Source organism: Mirounga angustirostris, unplaced genomic scaffold (assembly GCF_029215605.1).
Source record: "Mirounga angustirostris isolate CCGP_5_RB_7025 unplaced genomic scaffold, mMirAng1.0.hap1 SCAF_5, whole genome shotgun sequence".
NCBI lineage: Eukaryota > Metazoa > Chordata > Mammalia > Carnivora > Phocidae > Mirounga > Mirounga angustirostris.
The window spans coordinates 83,358,551-83,378,165 of NW_026991713.1; the positions used below are offsets into that span (position 1 = coordinate 83,358,551).

Below are 19,615 nucleotides of genomic sequence, written 5' to 3' on the forward strand. Positions count from 1 at the left end.
ACTGGTAAAATGCTAAAGCTGTCCTCTCCATCTTAATAAGCCACACTATTAAATACATTTTAAGTTATTTCATAATTTTAAGCTTCATAGAAATCTATTGTATATGTGTAAATGAAAAATTTTTTCTTAGATTTTTATGACTTATTGATAAATATGATTAAATCTATTGTCTGCTTAAATATTTAAAATAATGTAAGAATACACAAAATAGAAATGGACCAGCCTTGTTTTAATCTTTTAAACTTTTCTTTTGCCATGATATAATGCTCAGTGAAAAATCAGTTTTGAAAAATTTTTAGGGGCGCCTGGGTGGCTCAGTTGGTTAAGCGTCTGCCTTCGGCTCAGGTCATGATCCCAGTGTCCTGGGATTAAGCCCCGCATCGGGCTTCCTGGAACTCCGCGGGAAGCCTGCTTCTCCCTCTCCCACTCCCCCTACTTGTGTTCCCTCTCTCGCTGTGTCTCTCTCTGTCAAATAAATAAATAAAATCTTTAAAAAAAATTTTTTTTTTTTAAATTAAAAGAAGTGATATTACTAATATTTTCTGTTATGTAGAGCCTGTATTTTAAACTGCGGTCTATGATCCCCTGCTGCCTTTGCCATGTAAATTTTACAGTATCTCTGCCTGAAGATGAATTAATACAGGTAATTAAGATTCAGTTTATTATTAAAGAAGATTTCTAGCTTTTATCTGATGTTTTAATATTATAAATCTGCCATAATTGAATAAATATAAAGGATTTTACTTCAAAATATTTTTAAACACACTAGAATGAATCAGACCACATATGTTTTATTTTTCTGAACTCTGAATTATCCAAAGGTAGAATCACATTTCTAGCATATATACAATAGGATGTATTCTTATGTGGGATTTCTTCAGTCTCCATATTTTAGAGAAGGTACTTGAGCTCTTTCTGGAATATCTAGGGTTAGGTATATGTGTCAGACTCAGTTGTAGTCTAAATATCTGCGGATATCTGTAATTCTGGTTGAGAATTTTAACTAGCAAAAGCAGATTAGCCAGTTAATATAAATTGTTCCATTGTACTGAAGATTTTTGAGAAACTTATTTTGTCAGTGATTATTTTGCTAATCAAATTGTTTCTGTAATTCTAGGTTACAGTCACAGCAGTTGCAATAACTTTTGACAAAAATCAGGCTTTACAGACCACAAAAACACATGTTGAAAAGTCACTGCAAAGAGGTAAACCTGTGATGGATGGGAGCATAGTTAATGTTTATCTACAGTTATAGTTAAGTGAAAAAGGTAGATTAAATAAATGACTTGTTTCTTGAAGAAGAGATACTGTCACTTTTTCTGTTTATCTTTTTCAAGATAACTTTGTGGTTGACTTGGTATTTTTCACACGTGAATAGGTGGTTGACTGGTGTTTATTTACATAGAGAATGCTGCTATTTTTTAGACTTAGATTATAACATATTCTGCAGTAATTTAGAGGTTTCTGTCCTAGGATCTCTGGGGAGGTCTTCAAGGCATCTGAGAACCTACTGATGTAGTAAGCACCACGTATTTTTCTTAGGAAAGGTCCTCAGAGTTGTCCTTTATCCAGTAAAAATCTAGGAAGTACCATTTTTAATATATCCCAGAGAAACTCAAATTGTTAAAAATTGCTATGTGTTCTGAAAAAAGGAGAGGGAAATAGTATGCTTTCTAAAATTTAGGTACGTAGCAGCTAAATAAAATATTCACGATTAGTCTAAAATTTTTATAGTTGATTACATTCTATATGTAAAGCATTGAATTAATGTTAAATAGAGATGTATTAAACAATTACGTTCAGATATTTATCAAAGAAGATAGAAAATAGCTGGTTTAAGTATCATAGAACCAGTATGGTACAAAGAATAGGATAATAATAGTTGTTACTGAGTTCTTATTATTTGGAAGGCATTGTGCTAAGAGATTTATACTTAGTATATTTTTTCGAAGACTCACTACAGTCCTAGCAGGAAAGATAGCATCTTTCATCATCGTGCAGGTGAAGAATGGGTCTCCATGGGAGAAACCAAGAAGAAAATAACCAGAATAAATTGGATTTGGGGAAATATATATTTTATCCCAGATTCTTAATTTAAAAAAATTAATACTAGATCATTACTAAATAACCAGTGTTTTTCTTGCCTCTCAAGCCTCTACAGATAATGAAGAACTTCTGCAGTTTCCACTGGAGCTCTGTTCAGATTCACTTCCTTCTCATCCTTTTCCACCAGCTAAAGGTTGGTTAAGTGAGGGAAATGCAAACACAAATCCTAGTTTCTAGTTACTTTTACTTCTTCATCGTAGGCAGTTTTACTTAATCTTGAGATGAAGATTTATTCTTCATTCCCTCATTGTCTGTTTCTTCATGTTCATACAGGGGAGAGACTAATAATTCCTTTTATTTTAATTTCTCAGGTAATCTTATCATAAATTATTAAGGTTTAAGGAGCATCATGTGATGTTCCATTCTTATACTTCAAATGTATTAAAATTTTATTTTCAGAGATCTGGATTTCCCAAAGTAACTATTCACACGTGATATATTGATATTTATATCTGGTAAGGTTTTTCCAGCCACAATAGAAATTTTACAAAAATTTTTAGATTTTTATAGACAACAAAATACTGATTTTCTTCAGAAGAAATGTGGAGAGAGGTTTGGGTTTGGGTAGTATAAGTGAGAAAGGGATGAGCTGTCTTTTGAGTGTCTTGGTTATTATTGAGGAACATTGTTATGTACTTAAAAGATACTGCCATATTTTCAAATGCAAAATGATAGTCTCTTAACTTAATAGCAGTTAAATCTACCTAGATCTGTACTAATGGGAGGTAGTATTTTCTATTTCTCTTCTGATTTCAGGGCAATTTTTATTATACGAATTTTCAGAATTACTATACCTTATTTTGTAGCATTAGTTATGATACAGAATAGTTTTATATTCACATTGCATCTATGTCAATAGAATCTTTACTAAATTAGTGCAAAGCCTGTTTATGTATGTAGGTAAATAGATCTTGTCTCGTATTTTGAAAATGAAAAGATAAGCTACTTTCAGATTCTGAACTTTCTAACATGGTAACTGTGGTCTTCTTTCTTTTTTTATCTAAACTAAAATTCTAATTTAGAACTCGATAGAGAATTTTAGCATAATTGAACTCCTTGAAAGAACAGAGAGGAAAAAATCAAATCCAAAGATAATTTGAGTTCAGATTTATAAATTAAATACAGCTTCCAGAACAAAAAGAACTGTGAAGAATCTTCCTTAGAACTGGGTAGACAGAATTTTTTTAAAAAACACCTACTTTATACAGAAACTTGTATTTAACGTAAGGTTAATTCCAAATCAGTTTTAGGTGTCGTTTCATTTGTCCTTACCCTGCAATGGAAGGGGTGCAATGTGGAGGGGGGGGACCAAAACCAAAAATCTAATCAGCAACAACAAAAAGATTTGATCAGTTGCTAATATATAGGTATATATATTTATGCAGATCGGGTCCCTATTAGCTCACTTTTACCTTGTTAATCATTACTGATTTCTGCAGAAGATTGGATTTAAATTCTGTAAATTTGTCATATCTACATTGATACCTTGCAGTTTCTGCATTAGCTTTCAAAATGTTTTCAAAGGTCATTAGAATTCGTGCTTGTGGGTCATTAGTCTATTTTGTACAAATGATACTCTGAACTGAAGAACAACAAAAGAAGAATTTGAGTAGAGTAAGTCCTATCTGAGCAGTACTTAAAATATTGCAATTTATTTTGTAGTGTGGAGAGGGGCCATAAAGTGGAGTAATAAAGTAGCAGACCTCGATTCTCTTCTCAGTTCTGCTACTGATAGTGTGAGAACTTGGCCCAGGAACCTCTAATAAGCCAGTTAAGCCTCAGTTCCTCATCTGTAAAGTGTGAAAAGATTAAGATTCTCTCTACCCTTTAAAATTCTGATTCCTTGGGTTTCTGTGGTTTATGGTTTTTCAATAATTAACATGTTTCTATTATTAAAAACAAATCAAAAGCCAATTAATCAAAATCAAAAGCTAGTGTTACATTCAAAATTTCCAAATAGCTTCAAATCTGTTAAACCAGTAATTTTTAAACTCTGCTTCTCCAAAAGGCAGGGTGGGAAGGGAGCTGAGGGGAGAGTGGAGGAGTGAGAGGATGGGTCTCTGGACCCCCTTCCTACCCTTGAAATAGAGCAGCTTTGATTCAGTATGCTTTTATTTATTGATTTTCTGTATGTGATTTTGTTGTAAGACAGAGTTTCAAAAAGTTTGAAAACCACTGAATCAGATCGTGCTGCCATCATCATCATTTTCATAGTGTTCAATAGCATTACATCTAATACTAATATATATAAAACTTTTTTACTAAGTATTAACTGCAAAACTTACGTGCTTTTCCTTGAATATTACATTTTAAAATCATCAGTAAACACTAAATAGTTTACCTGTACCTTTTTATAAATAGTTGTGTAAATTGTAGTTTACATTGCATGCTTATTTACTGTCTTTGCTTTCTCAAGTCTTTTCAGGAGGACATGGGCTATCCTAAATATACTTGAAAAAGTTATCACAAAGTATTTTGGAAGATTTGAGGATAGGGGTTTTGAAAAGGTCTGAAAAATGTAATAGAGTGTAATATATGAATGTAGTAATTGAGTATTGTAACATGAAAGGTTTTAAATAGAGAATAGAAATATGTGGCAAAAGTTAAGCTTGGCAATTTAGAAGTAACAAGCAAGAGAGGAAGGTAAGGGTGCTAGGAATAAATGCTCAAAAAATTTCTCTATTTTCTTATATGCAACCACAAGAGGCTTAAAAGTTAACTGCTAATATTGATAAGTAAATAAATGTATAGTTTTTATGGTTTTGTTAGGTCAGTTCGCTAAGCTGATGGAGCTTTTTCCTTTTTTTTTAAATTCTGAAAACTTTGAATCCTAATTTATTTTTCACGTTCTTATTACAAATTTGGTGATTTATTAAAATTTTTCTTTTATGTTGACAGTAGTTTCAAGAGCTAAGCACAGTATATATTAATACTTCCATCTTTTAACTTGTAGATAAACCTTTCTGATAATTATCTTTTTATGTTACTGAAGATGAGTGAATATTATGTGAAGAAAAGATGCTTCAGTTACATGTATTCTAATTCACTGTGTAGAGTAAGCCTGGGCCTGAATTGTCCATCCATGTTCAATTTTTTCCTTTCATCTTTGGTTATATTTAGTTTCGTTTCCCAAGGTAACAAGATAGTTTGATGTTGGTTTGGTTACCTTGCTCTAAGTATTTGATTTTTCTGATTTGAAATATTAAAAGGTGCTGAGCCTGAGTAATTTCTTCCAGGAAATTATCATGTGAAGGTCATCAAAATTCTTGATGAATACTAAGGAAAATAGATGATTGGCATCAATGTAAATTACTTATATGAGGCTGTATTATGAGAAAAAGGAGGTATAACAAACTTTTTACACCACTCCCATGATGTTTTTTCCTCATCATTAATGTCTGTACTTTAGTTTTCTGAATATTTACTACTTAACTCTGAAATGGTTTTAAGAGACTTTAAAAAAAAATGTTATCAAGGGATAGAGCAAATACAGTGAAAATGGAGAATCTGAGTGACAGTAAGTAATCTGGGTGAAAAGTAAAAAAAAAATAAGATTTGTTTTACAGACTGTAGTTGATCTCAAAAATTTCATATGCATGTAGTTTTTATAGAAGGTTAGCATATTATTTTTGATACATGTCTAAAGACCTAAATCTCAATATCTTAGATACCATACTGTGGGGCTTAAGATCTTAGATAAATGTGTGTGAATCATGTACCACTATAAATATTTCAAGTACTTTATAAGTTCAATCTATAATAGGATAATAGTTTTTTAAAATTAAAATTCTGAGAGTTTAAGCCTTTAAAAAGGTTTAATTAAGTCAATTTAGTTTTTATATACTGTTGGGTGAAACTGTATAGAAGAAAAGTCTTTTATACCAACTTTGTTCCTGCTTTCGTTTTGCTTTATGCTGGAGTGATAGCCTCACGTTCGATGGCATAATAGGCTGGCAGGAGTACTCTTTTCATTAAGCAGCTGCCGATTAATGTGACAAGCATAGGCCAAAATCTGGATTTCAGTATAAAAATAAAACCCTCAATACATTGTACTCCATAATTAGGTATCACATTTGAAGTTTTGTTATCTTTATTTTTATTGAGGCTATAAGGGTTATTTTTTTGTTAAGCCAAATTTGATTCTAAAAGGTAGTTTAATTTTTTAAATTTAATGACTTGCCTTACATTTTTTAAGCTAGTGATTAGAAATATAAACCTATAAAAACTACAAGAGTTAGCTTTTATTTTATCCTGCCAATGAATGGTTCTAAATTCTTAACAACTATTACACAATTCTTTGCACAAACTAAAAATATCTTTATGTATTAACAATTCATTGCATGTCTGTTTTTTCTCTCTTTTTAAAATGTTTTTTATTGGGGCGCCTGGGTGGCTCAGTCGGTTAAGCGTCTGCCTTTGGCTCAGGTCATGGTCCCGGAGTCCCGGGATCGAGCTCCGCATCGGGCCCCCTGCTCAGCGGGAGGCCTGCTTCTCCCTCTCCCACTCCCCCTGCTTGTGTTCCCTCTCTCGCTGTCTCTCTCTCTCTCTGTCAAATAAATAAATAAAATCTTTAAAAAAACAAAACAAAACATAAAATGTATTTTATCATTATGACCAAATGGTAGCAAAAATAAAAAGTGCTGAAGTTCTCCATGTTATTGATGTCCCCAACAATTAGTAAGAAGAAAGGAGAGAGATGCTGAGGGGAAGGAGATTGAAGGGAAAATAAAGTAAGGAGTGGAAAACGTATGAGAAACTTATCCCAGACATGGGAAAGAAGGAAGGAAAGAGAAAATTGATGGAGGAGTAGAGATAAGGAATCTTTGCTTCTTCAAGGCAGCTTGAGTTCAGTGAAATCCAGAGTCTGAGGAAGAGGGAGTAAGCAACAAAGAAAATTGAATTGGGTTACTCACAAAAATTGGCATTATTTGGAAGAGAAAATCTGAAGGGTACGAGGGAGGGGAGAAGTGGATGCCTGGAAACAGAGGCAGGAAAATAGAAGATGGGGATTGAAGAAAAGTGGTTTAGGCTGTTGTACATCTTTAGCTGGAAGCTTTAATGACCCAAATGGAGAAGCTAATTGTGTTTGTCATCTAATGTATGTATTGTGATGGTAGTTGAGTTTTTCCCCTTAGTGGGCTATGCAGATTGAAGCTATTTATATTTTTCTCTATGCTTTAATAATTTTTAGCTATAATATGGCAATTTCATCATCAATCCACCAATATTTGAATACCATTATGGGCAAGGTTTATACACATAATTTAAGTCCGTCATTAAGCCAGATTTTATAGTTATAGGACATAGCTAATCAGTGCATTATAGATTGATGGAAATGCCAAAAGAGACATAAAACCAAATTTTGATCATAATAACTTAAAACTGAGAATGTTTAGGGACCTGGGTGGCTCAGTCAGTTAAGCGTCTGACTCTTGGTTTCGGTTCAGGTCATGATCTCAGGGTCCTGGGATCAAGCCCCATGTTGGGCTTTGCACTCAGTGAGGAGGCTGCTTGAGATTCTTTCCCCCTCCCCCCATACCAGCTCTATCTCTCTAAAATAAATAAAATCTTTTTAAAAAGTTTAAAATACAAAGCCCAAGAATGTTTTATTTTTTAAACTTTTTTAAAGATTTTATTTATTTGAGAGAGAGAAGCAGACTCCCTGCTGAGCAGGGAGCCAGACATGGGGCTCCATCCCAGGACCCCAGGATTGTGAACTGAGCTGAAGGCAGATGCTTAACCCACTGAGGTGCCCCATTTATTTTTAAAAAAAACTTTATTTTAAAAAAGATACTATTTATTTGAGATAGCGCGAGAGAGAGAATGAGCAGGGGGCAGAGGGAGAGAGAAGCAGACTCCCCGCTGAGCAGGGAGCCCAGCTCGGGGCTGGATTCCAGGACCCCTGAGATCACAACCCAAACAGAAGGCAAGCGCGCTTAACCTACTGAGCCACCTAAGTGCGCCCCCCTACCCCCCGCCCCCGAGAATGTTTAAATAACTAAATAAAGTATACATTTTTAAAGACTTCAGATTGCATATGTTTTCTTTTAAGTAGCATCCGTGCGCATCATGGGACTTGAACTCACAACCCCAAGATTAAGAGTTATATGCTGTAGGCACTGAGCCAGCCAGGCCCCCCAGATTACATATATTTTAATCTGCCAGAGAATCTTCAGAAGTTTCAGGAGCTTTTTTTAGTTTTAGTAATTTTCTTAAGATGACCAGATAAGATTATCTCAGATATTTTTTAATTATTCAGAACAAAGATGATCTGTAAATTCTAATGATATAAAGTGAACAGCTTGTCAGAGGAGTTAGTAATCAGCGTAGAGCTTTATCATAGCCAGCTGATACCTTTGTCATTTGTTATGACTATTTAGAAGAATGGAGAAGTCTCAAACGTCAGAAGCACTGGAGCATGTATAATTGAGGGAGGAAGAATCCTTGCCACATTGTTTTCTGTTGGTCATCAATATGCTCATTTCTATTCAACTGCTTTTAACCTAGGTTAGTCCCCCTCCCCACTGATAGGCCTTGTTAAATATTGTTAGAGTATACTAAAAGAATAATAAAATCTTATGTTCTTTTTGCCTTGCTGACTTTCTAGGGTTGTTCATTTATAGATAACAGGGTTATCACCTACTGGTGACTTTTTAATGGAGCAAAATAATCATTTTCTTGTATCCAGTGGGAAAGGAAATTGTAAGAGACGTGGGCTGCTGTGTGGCTTGATTGAGACTTTCTGCAGCAAAATGGGGGGAACCTTACATAAAAAGTGTTTGTCTCAAACTCTTCTACATAGATAAGGCTGACAATGGGCATTAGCTCCTCAACAAAGCCCAAAAGATGTTAGTAAGATTTCTAATCCTGAATATGAAATATGTTGTCTTTTTTTTTTTTTTAGAGATTACATATGGGTTTATTTCTTTTTCACCATAATTACTAGTGTATCAATGAGCCAGACAGCTAATACCTGCAATACCTTCTGTTTTGAGAAGCCTGTTACCTTGGAAGAGCAGAGTGACTGAGAATCTGAGGTCATTAGATACCTGAGGTATTCAAATGTCTGAGGTGCCAATGTTCAGCTGTTCCCAGGACCATCTCATTTTGGGCCTTTTCTCTGAGAGAAAAATTAAGATCCTAGCAAACATGTTAGATGAATCTGCTCTCCTTAAGTGAGATAAAAAAAAAATCATCTATTTTAACCTTTCCCTTAAGCATATCTGCAATTTACAAAGGGAAGAAAGAGAGAGAGAAACAGACTCTTAATTACAGAGAACAATCTGATGGTTACCAGTGGGGAGGGGAGTGAAGGGATGGGTTAAATAGATGATGGGGATTAAGGAGTGCCCTTGTAGTGATGAGCACTGGGTGATGTATGGAACTGTTGAATTACTATGTTGTGTAATTGAAACTAATATAACACTGTATGTTAACTGGAATGAAAATAAAAACTTAAAAAGAATATCTGCAATTTAAAAACTTTTTTTTCAGATATTAATTCAAATACATTCATATGTGGAGGCAGGGAAAAGACCCACTTCTCCACCCTTTGTAAAATTTTTTGGGAAAAGTAATAAATGTGCATGGTGAAAAATTCAAATCTTACCAAAAAATCATACAGTCCAAAATCAAACTCCCTTCTCCATTCATTTCCCTTTTCAAGAGGCAACTACCCTCAATCAGCTTTATTGTCTGTCTTTGCAAAGATATTTTTATTTAAAAAAAAAAAACAAGTATTTTACAAATCATTGTGTACTTTTTTTTCACTTGTTATTTAGGGATGAGAGCAGATACTTTGTACATGTTTAAGCTCTTGTTGTGGACATTTGTCATTAAGTTATACATAGTTGCTACTGGGGAATTCATATTACTCAGATAATACTGAGATATAGAAGACAGTTTCACTTTAGTAATTTTCACATTATTTTTTAGCTTTTGCCCCCTGTTCCCTCATTTTAAAAACTTGCACAGAATTCCTAATGCCCACTCTATTTTATGTAAGTCTGTACTCTCCAAGTCTGTACTGCATAGGACATAGGAGAGTCCTGGGACTCTCCCGGCATTTGTAAGCTTGGGTAAGCATTTGCTGTCCCAGCTTCTGCACTACAGCCTTTTTCAGTGCTGAACTAGCTGTCCCTAGAGATGTGGTAAGCTTCTGAATGTCAGTTCTGTTCTGGTCTCCTTCCTGTAGGTTCCATCTCCTTCCGGGTTCCAAAGCTCCTCAGGATCCTGAATCAGGGAGGACGTTTTCTTGCCTAGATCTTCAGTCTGAGGGCATGATGGTCAGGGCACATCCATAGCATGGTACCCTCACAGTCATTTTGTGGATCCTGCCTAGTGATCCTATTTACTCAACAGCCCAGTATTATAAGAGGAATGACAGTCACTATACACTTTCCAGTATTAGCTAGTTGTCACTTGCTTTATAAAAATGGGAAGAGGGGGGAGTATGAGAGATACTCCCATTGCACCCAATTAGCAGAAACCTGTACAAATCTTATCTTTAAAAGGTATAACTTTTATTAAGAATATTACCAAAAGATTAACACATTAAGCAGAGATAAAAATATGTGTTTACTTAATTTATAAGTTTAAAAAAAAACTGGGTGACTGAAATTATTCTGTTTTTTTTTTTTTTTTTTTTTTTTAGTTATTTCTAACTCAGCAACACTATTCTTTCAGTTATAAAATTCTTTGAAACAAAAATTCAAATATGCCAATGTAGGTAGAGTCTGAACCTTAAAAAATAGATTATGAAGTTTTTTTTATTAGTGCTGTTTAAATTTGTACAATACTTTAAATAGCGATAATAAAAATACAAAATACTAAGGAAAATTCTGGATGCTCCTTTTACAAGGTTACTGGAAAGGGAATGATTCCTGTTTGGTATCTAGTTCTATCTGTGGGGAGCACTTTTTAGTTCTATGATGTCTTGATACCACCAGAGGGAGCTGTTGATAGTGAAGTCCCTGAATGAAGGGGGGTTGGCGAGGGGGAGGGTTATGGCTAGTAAGTAAGCAGTTTGTGTTTATCTGTGAGACATAGGTCATTGCCTGGTCTGTAATTTTTAATCTTATTGGCTCCTCCCCCACACACACACAAACATTTTCCTTCCATGTTTCATTTCAGATTTTCTTCCTAATACATTGATGCTTTTCTCTGCTCAGTTTTCTCACCCTGCTTTCATCCTACTAACATTTGTTACTATGTTTATATTTTCTCATGTCTATAATGTTTCTGAAACTCTTCTTGTGTTACAGTAACAAGTAGTCTTCCTTGGCATGATATTTATTAACTGAGCTAGTTTTCATAAATCAATAGAAACTGCATTTAAAACCTAAATACTTCTATTTGGTTTGCTTTTTATAATGAAGCCATAAAGATTTCCTCTTATTCATCTGGCTTATAGAGGTATTAACAAACAGCAAAGAAGAGATACTGGCTTGTACTTAGCATTCAAGCTAATGTTGTTCATATTGTCTTATTAGAACACCTGGAGAGTGCAAGTTCTAACTCAGGTATACCAGCTGCACAGAGAGGTGAGTTTGTCTAATTAAGCAAATAGTCACCAAAGGTGTGAAATTCTAGTGTGGTGGTGCATAAACATATAGACATTGGAGAAATGCACTGGACAGTGGAATAGACACCAAAATGTGGCTTTATTATAGTTAGAATGTGTCTTTTAAAATATTAATTAAACTAATATTTACATTTTTAGCATTTTAATAGTTTCCCTGTTTCTAAAAATAAAATCTTAGCTCTTCAACATTTTTTAGCTCAGTAATAGTAAAAGCTATTTTTTTTAAAAAAGGAGAACTTGTTAGACTCCCACCTGCCTCCCCACTCAATGTCATCAGAAGCTTTGTTGCCAAAATCAGATGTGAAAACAGAATATTGACCAAAGTGACCCTTTGGCTTTCCTGTTACTGATGGTAGAAAAAATGTGTTTTAATAAAAGATAAGTCAACTAGTAATTTTTTAAAATGTATTCTTCAGCATTTGATTCTCAATATTTTTTTTTATTTTAAGGTAAAAATAGGGAAGGGAATTATTCACAAAGTTTGAATTGTAAATTAAAGTTATAAAATATAGACAGTTAAAACACTGTAAAGTAAAAAGAATGGGAAATAAAGTTAAAGCAGTGTATGGTCCTTTCATTGATATTTCTGTTAGACCTTGTTTCCATTTCCCCTAAGCGACCACACCACTATGATATCGCCAAAAATGCTCAGCCAGCTAATTGAGAACTTGGTTTTGGACAAATCAGTGTCTAAAGCTTGACTCTCTACTATCTGTCATATCTGACTTGAAAAGGACCATTCTTTTTCTAAGTTACAGTTAAATTACGTCATCAGAAGGAGTGTTATGACGAGTAAGAGACGTCATCCATATTTTTTCTTTGTTTTTTCTTTTGTTTTCTGTCTGTGTTTTCAGCAACGTCAGTTGATTACAGTTCCTTTGCAGACAGATGCAGCAGCTGGATAGAGCTCATTAAACTGAAAGCTCAGACCATAAGGCGCGGATCAATTAAGACAAGTAGGCGGATGTTTCTACCACATTATGATCTGAGAAGCATATCCCTGATTTCCCAGTGGTGAAGGCTAGACCTTACTATCCAGTAATAACATTGCCAATCAATCATGTATTGGAGTGTGAAAGCTGCAGACTCTAATGGTCACTTAGCAAAAGTTATTGAAGGGCCTTTTGATTTGTTCATTTTAACTGTACAATTGTTTTTAAAATTTTACTTTTTGTGAAGGTATTCTTAAAAGTGTATAAATAGATATTATATCCTTCTACTGGAAGGAAATTATGAGCTCTCTTATTGAAGAGACATTCTTCCAGGACCCAAGCTACTATGTAGTAGATGGCATCTGTTAGTTTACTAAGAGTGATATCCAAAGGGCTAAAAGAATGAGGTATTTCTGAATAGAAAGTAGTTAATTCTTATCTCACTGCTAGAATCAGCATCATTACTTACATGCTCTTTATACTCCATGTGTTTTGGTAGACTCTGAGGTAAATGTATTTGAGTGAAAGAATTTACATTAAAAAGGAAGAAACGATGTTTTAGAGGAAAGATCACAGGATATGGAACCAGCCAGATCTGGTTTGGGATCCTAGAAGTGTCATTTTAATAGCTGTGTGACCTTGGACAAGTTATTTAACTTCTCTGAGCCTCAGTTTCCTCATGTGTAAAATGGGGATAATAATACCTATGTTGCTGCGTTGTTGTAAGGATTAGATATATATACATATATATGTCTGGCTTATGTTAGTTACTTGTCAAGTGGTACCTATTTTTATGTTACTTTATATAACAATCAGCTTTTAGACAGCCAAGGTCATATGTTAAGTTTTTAAAATTATGAGTTTGATCAAAGAGGTTCGGAGAAGAAACCTATTACAACTAGTTAACATAAGGTTTATCTACAAGTTGACAATGATGAAGTCGGCTGAAAAAGATGGAAAAAACTGCACTGGGAAATATAACAACTTTCACACTCTCTTTGTAATAATTTGTTCCTACAGCAGATAATTTTTAATGCTCTACTGCTTTTTCTTTTTCTTCACTTTATAACGATCATTGTGTGTGTAGCTACACCGCATCAACATTTTCTTTTGCAGGAATGCCATTTTTCTTCCAAAAGAATTCCATTCCAGCATTGCCTCTTAAGTTATTCTTTCCCTCTCTTTTTAACTGCATGCAGTGCATGATAATTTCTTTACTTTCATGACATGGCTTAGCCTCACAGACAGCTGAATGTTGTCACCACTTATTTGGAAACCTTAGGGAATAATTGAGTTACCAACACCTGATCTTGATGTTTTTTCTTCTTTTTCCAAATTTAGCTGTGACAGTTGAAAAAGCAAGTCCTATGGGTGAAGGAAATTTCCGGAACCGCTCAACTCCACCTTGTGCAAATACTACAGTTGGGGTTGTTAAGATGACACCTCTTTCTTTTATTCCTGGAGCAAAAATAACTAAATATCTTGGGATAATTAACATGTTTTTTATTCGGGAAACCACTTCTCTTCGTGAGGTAATTTTATAACATTGTTTTTATGAATTTTCTGATTGAAGACATCAGTAACAAAACCAAACAAATTCCAGATTGTTATTTTTTGCCAAAGTAATCACACACGCGTGCGCATACCCACACCTTTTTGTTTTGTTTTGTTTTGTTTTCAATAACCTGTATGGATTGATTCTAGATTAGACTTACTAAATTTCATATAGCACCTAGTATTATCACCAGAGTTATGTTGGATTTAATTTCATTTATTATTAGAAATCCCAGATCCTTATCATAGGATAAATAAAACAAGTAAATTGATCTATGTTTGATTAGAGATTTGAAACAGCCTGGAAGAACAGCTTAGTTTGCTCAGTTATTTGTCTGAGATATATTTAAATAACAGGTTTTTTTTAAGATTTTATTTATTTATTTGAGAGAGAGAGAATGAGAGACAGAGAGCATGAGAGAGAGGAGGGTCAGAGGGAGAAGCAGACTCCCTGCCGAGCAGGGGGCCCGATGCGGGACTCGATCCCGGGACTCCAGGATCATGACCTGAGCCCAAGGCAGTCGCTTAACCGACTGAGCCACCCAGGCGCCCCTAAATAACAGTTTTTAAGGCCTTACATTTAGAAATCATAAGGGACTATATTATAGATAGATGTCTGTGGGGATAGTTTATCATTTTCTCTCCCTGCAAAAGAATGCGGCTGCTCATTTTATTCCCACCTCTCCAAAAGTACATGAGAATGCCGTTTATTCAAATTCTTACCTCATACTGTATAACCATAGTTATAAATGTTTTGATGTGGTCAAATTTAAGAATTACAGTCAGCCTATTATATCTTTAATTACACAGGAATTTAAATTCAAGAAAAAAATTATATTGTGTCTTACATTATGAAATAAGGCTAGAGCAAATTAATATTGTGAATAGGGAAATTTTTTATTGAATAGGTATGAAACCCAGTAAACTCTTGAGCAGTTTGTATTTTTTAAAAGTGTGTGCATTATAAAGATGACTTAACTATGCTTTTTTCCCATTGTCTCACCATCAGTGTTTCTATACTTTCTTAGAAATAATAGCCCTCATGCTATTTTTTTAAGTAGGCTCCATAATGGGGTTTGAACTCATGACCCTGAGATCAAGATCTGAGCTGAGATCAAGAGTTGGACTTTTAACCCCCTAAGCCACCCAGGCACCCCAGCCCTCATACTATTTTTTAATATCATGCTCACCATCCTGTACCTGGCACAGTGCCTGGCAGAGTAGACATAGTTATTTTTGTGTAAATGAAGGAATGACTTCTGACAGATTGGTTAGATGTTTCCTTTATGATACATTAGGTTTTAAAGCATATTCTAATTGTGTTGAGATGGAAAAGACACTTAATATATTCTCAAAACCCTTTTTAATATAGAATTAAAATAGGTGACACTTCTAAGCCCATTTAAGTTTGATAAAATTGGGTGTGAGAAGCTGGTATAGATTGGTGAATTAACTTTCCAGTTGCTCTTAATAGTACATGGATATTGCATTATTGTAGTCCATAAAATTTTATTTCCTAAGTGCCTTCTCTACTGCTTAAGCAGCCATACCCCAAAATGTTGCTTCATAGTAGATTTCCTTTCAACAGAGAATTGTAATATTAACTGGATGGCATAATATCCCAAATTTATTCATTGCTTGATAAGTTATTTGCTTTCTATTTTGTAATCTTCTAAGAATTACCCCTCTGTAGTCTTTGGTACTCTGCCATCAGAATTTCGAGATTTAAAAGGCAGGAGGAAAACAGATACAAGTAAAAGAAAAAAAATGTACTGAGCTATGACTGAGTTGGAGGTAGGCTGAAATACCTCAATTCCTTAATTATAAAGAGCTACCTTTATATGTAGGATCTATATATAGGATCCCCTGGCTTTTTAGTAAGGTGTGATCTGGTCAAATGTTTTTTTTTAACAGTGCATTAAATTTTGCCCTTAACTTCTAGTTTAAAGTTGGAAATTTCTTCCTTGACTGTAAATAACCTCCAGTAGAATTCATGGAAAACTTAGGTTCTAAAGCATTTTAGGCTCTCTGCTAGACTTTGGTTTCTGTTTTATTTTTGAATACTGAAAACATTCCCTAAACTATTGGATTTCATTTCCTAACAAATATGTATGGAATGCTTAGTGTGTGCACCTATTGAACTAGGTGTTAGCATATAGTTATGAGCAAAACAGATGGCAGTCTCTGGCCTGATGGAATTTACAGTCTAGTGAAACGGAGCATGGTGAGCATGCAACAAATAATCATGTAACTAATGTATTACTAGTGATAGTAATATAAAGAAATACAACAGAGGCTATCAGGGAATTCAGCTGGGGATCTTAATTTAGATCTGATAGTTAGGGAACATTTCTCTGAGAAAGTTACATATAAACAGGGACCTGAAGAATTGAGTAAGAGTTATCCTGATGGAAAATTGGGTGAGGAACCTTCAGAAACAGCATGTACAGCATGGACCTGAGGCAGGAAAAGTGCTTGATAGGTTTGAGAAACTGATAAAAAGGCAAGTGTACTTGGAACATGCTTCAGAATGGGAGAGATGGAGAGCAGAGCAGTTTTATTGTTTATATTTACCTTCAATTTCTGTGAGTGATAGGAATGATTTGATGGAGACGTTGACATTGGAGAAACAGTTTGAATTCTTGCTCTGCCATTTTTTATTACCTATGTGGTCATAGTCATGGGCATATGACACATTCTCTGACATCAGTTTCATCATCTGTGAAGTAAGGATATTAATCCCCATCACAGACATGTGTTCAGTAAAGGTTTGTTTGTTCATTCATGTAACAAATCCCTGTTATGAGGGAAATTAAAATGATCCATCCATTATATTAAGATTATTTAAGATTTTTAGTATATATATTTTTGGCATTTTATATACATTCATGTCTACAGTTTGATTTTCTTTCATATTATTTTCTAGGAAGGAGGAGTCAGTGGTTTTCTCCATGCTTTTATTGCTGAAGTGTTTGCAATGGTGAGAGCTCATGTTGCTGCATTAGGAGGGAATGCTGTTGTCTCCTACATAATGAAGCAGTGTGTCTTCATGGAGAATCCAAATAAAAACCAGGTGAGATGTAGTCAAAAACTTCTTTTGGGGGAACCTGAGGATTTCCCTCCCCTATGGCTTTCCCATCTCCCACCCTCCCCCCAACCTCCACCAAAGAGAATTGCTCTTCAGAACTTTTTGTTTCCAGATGCTTGAAACATGTTTTAACAAATATATTAATAACCATGGTCATATATAGATCAGATGCTGTTTTCACATCTGGGTATTCTTAAATACCTCTGGAAGTTTAGCTTCTAAGTTACTGTGAGAGACAACCTTTAGTTTGGACTATGTTCTGTCTAGTTCTAATCGCCGTAGTGGTACGTAGTGGTACGTCCCGATTATTATCCCTAATAAATACTTCTGTTAGTGGGGGCAAAGAATTGTTGCTTAGGATTAATTTTAGAATAAATTCCTTTTATCAGTATTGTTCATATAATAGCTCACTTAGAATTGTTAAAGTTTCCTTTAAAAAATTTAATTCTATCAGTGGGGTTTTTTTGAGTTTCCTTTCTTGTGAGTTGCCTTCCTTTTTTTCCCTTTGTTCATTTTTCTGTTGGGTTGTCTCTTTTCCAAGTGACTTAAAAGCCTGTGCTTTTTCAGCTATGTAGCACTGGCCCTAAAATAACAGAAAATTATGAGCAGATTGTTGGGTTGGTGATTGAACATTTCCTGTTGTTTGTATAGGCACAGTGTCTTATAAATGTGAGTGGTGATGCAGTGGTTTTTGTTCGTGAATCTGAATTAGAAGTGGTGTCAACTCAGCAGCCTACTACCAACTGCCCCCCATCATGTGCTGGAGGAGAAGTTACAACCTGAAGTAAATCAGAAAGAGCTCAGCTCAATGAAATCCATCTGTCTCCATTGTTTTGTCTTTAATTATCTTACTGGACTTTTAAAAATGAACTTATTTGAGATAATTAAGAAAGAATTGGTACATTATGGGTGATTTGATTTATCTGGAATCTCTTGGAGGCATGAGAATTCTCAAATCCTGATGTTTTGTTTGCCAGTCCTAGTCAGGCCCCATGGAATCTTGACTCCTCACTAAGTTCAGATAGATTTCTCAGAGAACTGTAGCAGAGATGGAAGTTATTGGTAATTTATGTTGACTTAAATAAAATCATACTTAGAAATAAAATGGTCAAATCATCAAAATTATAATAGCTATCCTAGTGTAATTGAGAGAAACTAAGAAATTTACAAATTGTCAATGAATAAAAAAAATCTGATTTGAGGAATGTGTGAGAAAATGCAGAAAAGTTTGAGAACACTATGCGGGTTTCCTAATATGTTTTATTTTGAGAACAACTGAATTTGGAATTTGGTAACAACCGAAAGGAAGAGTGCTTCAGCCATCTTTTAAAAAGAAGTTAAAATTCTGCAACTTGTATCCATACTGTGTCTTAACTACTGTAAAAGAAAAAGTAATTTATTAGAGCCAGTGTCCTTCCATTGAAAGTTCTAATAATGTCTGTAAGGAGGGAGGAAAAAACTATGTAATTTTGTAACTGGCCAAATTTTATTAGTGCTTAATTTGTCTAGAAGAGGCTTGGCTTCAACTGGAAGGAAAAGGTCAGTGAATTTTGTTGAAGTAGTTAAGGTATAATTGATCTAGTAGGAGCATAAAATTATTTCTGATAGAATCATACTGCACTCCTACCAAATAAACAGAATTATATCTTAGGGATTTTTGATGGTGAGTTAGATTGTATTTGGCATAGAATTTGGAAATGTAACTTGAATGTAAGTATGCTGCAAAGTGTTGAATGTATACATAGAAATACTTTTTCTGTCAATGCCAAATACCTATTGTAAATGAAGCATACAAAGTACATTCCTCCTTTGCACAATAAAATTTCTTTATAAAACTTATGGTTTTGCTCTTTCAGGATAACAAACTACCCTAAAGATTAGGAGTCATTTCCTTGTTATCACAGGTGTCAATATTTTTCTGTATTTTGTGTATAATTTTATTTTTTAAATAAAAAGTTTATAAACTGGAATATTGCTAAATCTCTTGTTTGCCTCCTTTGTGTAGTGTAGGACTGCCAGTAGTCTGAAATCACTTTCCATCTGGTCACCTCCATTTATTCCTGCAGTCAGCAAACATCCATTGTGTAGCTACTGTAATCCTTGGGGCACTTTCATGGTCTTTGGTCGGTAGGTATTCACATTCAACAACTACTGAATGCCTACTAGATCCCAGGGCATAGTTTGAGGCAGTGAACAAAACACGCTTAGGTTCCTATGATCACGGAGCTTATTTTCAGTGGCCACACAAGTAAATAATTTGTAAAATGTGCTGTGTGTATGTATATATATGTGTGTGTGTGTATATATATACTATACCTACTATTCATATATATGTGGTATATATATGTTTAT

General features: G+C 34.4%; 1 protein-coding gene across 8 annotated transcripts in view; it reads left to right on the forward strand.

Moving 5' to 3' along the window:
• C2CD5 (C2 calcium dependent domain containing 5) overlaps positions 1-18,582 on the forward strand; it is a 101,047-nt gene extending 82,465 nt beyond the window's left edge. For 2 of the 8 annotated variants that reach the window (XM_045873759.3, XM_045873754.3), the window contains 8 exons: positions 554-643; positions 1,118-1,205; positions 2,153-2,239; positions 11,598-11,648; positions 12,544-12,645; positions 13,963-14,153; positions 17,102-17,248; positions 17,915-18,582. In XM_045873759.3, coding sequence (XP_045729715.1) covers positions 554-643; positions 1,118-1,205; positions 2,153-2,239; positions 11,598-11,648; positions 12,544-12,645; positions 13,963-14,153; positions 17,102-17,248; positions 17,915-18,046 — 888 coding nt within the window. In that variant the 3' untranslated portion in view covers positions 18,047-18,582. The remainder of the gene's footprint in view (positions 1-553; positions 644-1,117; positions 1,206-2,152; positions 2,240-11,597; positions 11,649-12,543; positions 12,646-13,962; positions 14,154-17,101; positions 17,249-17,914) is intronic. The other 6 variants (XM_045873755.3, XM_045873760.3, XM_045873757.3 and 3 more) reach the window with 4 other exon arrangements.
• Positions 18,583-19,615: the final 1,033 nt, after the last annotated feature.